Source organism: Stenella coeruleoalba (assembly GCF_951394435.1).
Source record: "Stenella coeruleoalba genome assembly, chromosome: 11".
NCBI classification, from domain to species: Eukaryota; Metazoa; Chordata; class Mammalia; order Artiodactyla; family Delphinidae; genus Stenella; species Stenella coeruleoalba.
Window position 1 is genome coordinate 62592231 of NC_137157.1, and position 6080 is coordinate 62598310.

General features: G+C 39.1%; 1 protein-coding gene across 1 annotated transcript in view; it reads left to right on the top strand.

Annotated features, from left to right (window-relative positions):
- The window catches only part of FAM186A (family with sequence similarity 186 member A), a gene marked incomplete at both ends in the record, with an annotated part of 76124 nt that extends 70274 nt beyond the window's left edge, over positions 1-5850 (top strand). Inside the window, 1 exon segment of the mRNA XM_079937500.1 lies at positions 5829-5850. Coding sequence (XP_079793626.1) covers positions 5829-5850 — 22 coding nt within the window.
- Positions 5851-6080: the final 230 nt, after the last annotated feature.

The window sequence follows — 6080 nt, forward strand, 5'->3', positions numbered from 1 at the left end:
ATCCTGATGAGGTAAAGAGAGCAAGCATTTTAAAGACTAGGAAGCTGAAGCAGAACCAGAATTTCAAACAAGTTCTACATGCCACACTAAAGATACCTGAAATTTACCTTAAGCTAAATCGTTTAAATATTTCTCTCTCACTGAGATAAAGACCATCTGATGTGAAAATTCTTACTTACCATACAGTAGACAAAGGTTAGAGTCACTCAGAATGACTGGATTTTCTGTTTCTGTCATTCACCCTATGTCCCCGCCACTTTCTGTGTGTCACACATAAGCAAACACGTACACGTGCCTTTCTGTCTTTCACTATTCAAATCTTTGTTTAAAAGATGGGCAGAGAAAGCTGGCATATAGTGTGATATGTCATTCATTCTTTTTTAAAAAAATATTTATTTATTTATTTATTTGGCTGCACCAAGTCTTAGTTGCGGCAGGCGGGCTCCTTAGTTGCAGCTTGCCAACTCCTTTGTTGTGGCATGAGAACTCTTAGTTGTGGCATGCATGTGGGATCTAGTTCCCTGACCAGGTATTGAAGCCGGGCCCCCTGCATTGGGAGTGTGGAGTCTTAACCACTGTGCCACCAGGGAAGTCCCTAGTGTGCTATGTCATAATTCTTTATTTTTTCTAAGGGCTGGTCCTAGCAGGGGGCTTGCACGCTTGAAAATAAGGAAATGGTTCAGATGTTTGCCTTGGCGTATTAGAGCATTTTCCCTAAAGGGGGAACAACTACTTAGGACATAAATCAGAAATTAGAAAGTTGTCTGGCAAATACAGAATCAGGGCAGAAGCAGCTGTTTATGTGATATCGATGGTTGTGACATAAGATTATGATGTGGATTCATCTCTACCATAAGAATGTACCTGACCAACAACCTGGACAGTTATGCTGGCTACGCAGCATGCTGCTTTTCCAGAGACTCTTCTGTGACCCCATGCTTCTTGTTTCCATGCTGACCATCTGCCATTCCACTTAAAGTCTTTTTCCTAAAGTTTTTCTTTTTAAATAGGGAATTGCTTTTTTCCAAGTATAATTTGATATATTTTTACAAAAATATTTCAAAAATATATAAAGTATAAGAAAGTATAACAAAGAAAATTTAAAAATTACTTTGGACCCCTACCATTCAGGGATAATACTGCTGCTAACATTTTGGCATATAACTTTTGTTTGAAAGGAAAGTTGTATTATTTTATTAAGATATAAAACAATATTATATCTTCCTGGTGGTCCAGTGGTAAAGAATCCACCTTCCAATGCAGGGGATGCGGGTTTGATCCCTGGTCAGGGAACTAAGATCCCACATGCTGCAGGGCAACTAAGCCCGTGCGCCACAACTACTGAGCTCGAGTGCCTCAAACAGAGAGCCCGTGCACGAGCCACAGACTACAGAGCTCACTACAGAGAGAAAAAGGCCCACACGCCACAACTAGAGAGAAGCCTGCAAGCTGCAATGAAGAGCCCGTGTGCTGCAACGAAGACCCGAAACAGCCAAATAAATAAATAAATAATTTTTGTAAAGTATTTTTTTACATACGGGGTTAGGAGCTATTCGTAAATCACAATCTTTAGTTAGCAGCACATGGACTCTAAGGAAAATGAAGCAAAAGAGCAGACTAAGAAGAAAATATAAGTAACAATGGCATTTTTATTAGGTTCATTAAATGCAAGTGGTATCATACTTACCATCCATTAGAGTAATACCTATTATAGTCACCAAAATTGAATTTATAAAAATAAAAATCTGATGAACACCTACTATGAGCTAATCCTAAAAAACAAAGGCAAGACCTAGTTTAACCCAAACTTTGATATACGAATGACTGAAGAGAACTTTATTCCAGGTAATGATTTCTGTTTTGGGTTTTGTTTGTTTTTATTTTTGTTTCTGTTTTCCAGGTAATTATTTCTAACCACACTATGGGATGGTTAAGATTTATGATTCCAACTAAATACTGATTATTAAACAGGGTTCACATTAAAAATTAAATTATAGCATGCCTCAAGAATGTTAAGTAGGGCTTCCCTGGTGGTTCTGTGGTTAAGAATCTGCCTGTCAGTTCAGGGGACACGGGTTCGAGTCCTGGTCCGGGAGGATCCCACATGCCACAGAGCAGCTAAGCCCGTGCACCACAACTACTGAGCCTGTGCTCCAGAGCCCATGAACCATAACTACTGAGCACACGTGCCACAACTACTGAAGCCTGCAGGCATAGAGCCCGTGCTCTGCAACAAGAGAAGCCACCGCAATGGGAGTCCTGCGCACTGCAGCAAAGAATAGCCCCCGCTCGCCACAGCTACAGAAAAGCCCACATGCAGCAACAAAAGACCCAACGCAGCCAAAAATAAAATAAATAAAAATTAAAAAAAAAAGAATGTTAAGTAAACCAGCCCATCATTAACTAACTAATTGACTCCTAGAAGAATATTTACTGAGGGCCTATTACTGCCAGATACTAGGCAGAGGCCAGGGATGTTAAGATAAATGAGACAGTTTCTATACTTTTATATTCAAATGGAAGCTACAGAGAAGTAAATCAACAATTCCAATATGGTGTGAATAAGTGGTAAGAGATGGTGAAAGTACTAAATATTTTGGAATTACAAAGAAGTACTCAACCCACACAAAGATAAAGTGCCAGAGAAGTTTTCCTAAAGTTATGGACAATTAAGCAAAGATTTAATAACAAGAGGAAGATGGATGAAAAGGGGAGGAGGGCTGGCTGTGCTGGAGAGGGGGAATGGCAAAGGCTTGCAGGTCTTTTGAGGAAAATTGGTCAGCCTGGTTGGACCACTGTGTACAAACTAGAAGTGGCAAGATTAGAGAGGTAAGTGGGGTCAGAGAAACTATGAAGGTGTTTGTAATCCATATTAGGTTCCCTGGACTTTATCTAGAGGGCTATAGAATATTTTAAAGATATTTATTATCAATATTTCAGACAGCTAAAAGCACAGTAATATTCAAAAATCTGCAAATGCAACACTAAGCTTAAGAAATAAAACATGCGGGGACTTTCCCGGTGGTCCAATGGTTAAGGTTCTGAACTTCCACTGCAGGGGGTGCAGGTTTGATCCCTGGTTGGGGAACTAAGATCCCACATGCCGTGAGACATGGCCTAAACAAATAAATAAAATTAAAAAGAAAAAGAAATTAAACATGCTCTTTAAAAAAGAAAGGAGGGGCTTCCCTGGTGGCGCAGTGGTTGAGAGTCCGCCTGCTGATGCAGGGGACACGGGTTTGTGCCCCAGTCCGGGAGGATCCCGCATGCCGCCGAGCGGCTAGGCCCGTGAGGCCATGGCCGCTGAGCCTGTGCGTCCGGAACCTGTGCTCCGCAGCAGGAGAGGCCACAACCGTGAGAGGCCCACGTACCGCAAAAAAAAAAAAAAAAAAGAAGAAAGAAAAAGAAAGGAAAGGACTTGCCTGGTGGTGCAGTGGTTAGGAATCTGCCTGCCAATGCAGGAGACACAGGTTCGACCCCTGGTCCGAGACGATCCCACATGCTCTGGAGCAAGTAAGCCTGCGTGCCACAACTACTGAAGCCTGTGCACCTAGAGCCCGTGCTCCGCAACGAGAGAAGCCACTGCAGCGAGAAGCCCGCGCACTGCAATGCAGGGTAGCCCCCGCACGCCACACCTAGAGAAAGCCCGTGTGCAGCAACACAGACCCAACGCAGCCAAAAATAAATAACTTAAGTAAATTTTTTTAAAAAAGAAAGGAAAAACCCAAAAAGCAAAAATTAAAAATACATAATACAAACACACATAAGGGTGAATTCCTCTGTGTACCCCTAACCAATGACATTTTTCTCCTTCTTGCTCCATAGAAACCACTATACTGAATTTGCTGTTAATATTTCTACACATTTGGCTTTATACTTAACTATATATGTAACTCTAAACAACATAAGCACATGGTTGAGGGATGAGCAAGATGCCCACTTAAATCTGTTGATTTTCTCTATTGATTTCTGCTCTAATTTTTATTACTTCTTTTCTTCTGCTTATTTTGGATTTAGTTTACTCCTCTTTTTTTAGTTTCCCAAGGTGGAAGCTTAGATTATTGATTTAAGATTTTTTTCTTTCCTAACATGTGCATTCAATGCTATAAATTTCCTTCTAAGCACACCGCTTTTGCTGCATCCCACAAATTTTGATAAGTATGTATTTTCATTTTCATTTAGTTCAAAATATTTTAAAATTTCTCTTGAGAGTTCTTCTTTGAAGAAAATTCACATTATCCAATGTTCCTGCATGCTATCTACTTTTTCATCAAAGTCCTTAGCATATTAATCACAGTTAATTATGATTATAATTATCATAATTACAACATCACTACCATATCTGACTCTGGTTCCGATGCGTGTTCAGCTTCTTCAAACTGTATTTTTTTGCCTTTTAGCGTGCCCTGTAATTTTTAAATTAAAATCCAGACATGATATACTAGGTGAAAGAAACTCTGGTAAATAGGCCTTTAGTGGTGTGGTGAAGTATTGGAGAAGGGGAAACATTTTATAGTTCTACGATTAGGTCTCAGTCTTTTGGAGAGCCTATGCCTCTGGACTATGAACTTTACCAGTGCTTCTCAGTACCCATGACTCCCACTCCACCTTAGATGGGACAGGATGGCTAGAGCTGACTGGAGTTGAGTATTTCCCTTCCTCCAAGTAGGTTAGGCCCTGATAAAACCCCAGCATGTTAGACTCTGGTAAAATAGTTTCTCCTGAGGGCAGATTTGTTAAGAACAGAATGCTCTGCTGTATTTCAGAATGGTTACTTTCCCCCTTCCTCTGGGGTAAACATGAGGGGATTTTTCTCCAATCTTCACTGTCAGGACCTAGTAGAGTTTCTGAAGGTCCCTTTGACTAGGTCCCCTGGAGTTTTTAACTCTCAGACTTGTTTATACTGAGCCTCCAGCAATTCATCAATTACAGTTTAGGTTTTTTACCAGGCACTGGTTCCTGCAGAAGTTTCTGCTCATGAGTTTCTGTTCTAGTTAAGTTGTAATTCTCTATATCATCTGTCTGTCTCTCCAATTTTGGGGGCAATGGTTTGCCCTGTGACCTCACTTCTCCAAAGAATCAAAGAAGAGTCGTTGATTTTTCACTTTGCTCAACTTTTTACTTGCTGTTAAGATTGAGAAGAAACTTTTTGCATATACTTTCCAAAAAATTTCTGTGCACTTACTTTTAGGTTGCAAAAATGGGCTCATTTCAGACATGTCTTTTAACCTACTTTGTTTCACTTAACAGTAAATCTTTGAAATTTTTCTACATTAATATAGACTTATATCATCATCTTTATTGTTTGCATGATATTTCTTATAAAGATCTATCATAATTTATTGAACGGTTCTCCTACTGATAGAAATCTGGATCTTTTTCAACATTGCAAACAATGCTGCAGCAAATATCCTTGCACAAGTTTGTATATTTATATGATGATTTCACTTTGAAAATTCCATTCGAATAATTTTTTCCAATTACAAAAGTAATGAATGTTCATCATAAAAAATTTGGAAAATACAGACAAGTCCAAGCCCAGAAATAACAACCATTGTCAATATTTAGGCTGTGTTCTAACTTTAGGTGTAAGAATACTGTCTAATAAGTATAAACTATTGCCAGGCTCTGCTCTTCCTGATTTTGGTCCTGGGAGACATTCTGCCTTGTGAAGGTGACTTTTATAAATATGGATTACATACTAATTTTACTAGTTTGACATTGTGAGCCCTGGTGGCACTCTTAATTTCCCTGTGAATCATCTGTTTTCCCACAAATGTGTTCAAGAGCAATTTGTAATAAGATTAATTTTCTTGTCTTGTTTCCAGGTTTAAGAAGATTCCCAAGTGACTGTAAAATTAAACACAAGCATGTGGAAAGTAAATTTCAATGTTTCAGTAAAATGTCTATTTTGCTTTCTTTCATGTATATACATTGCTTTGTCCAACCTATATTTTTATATTTTGCCTGTAGTTCTTCAGGTTAAACATCTTCATTTCCAGACTACTACCATAACCACTCAAGAAAGAACATCTTCTTCTCTAAATTACTTGAAACACAAAGCTTCAACAAACACTGAG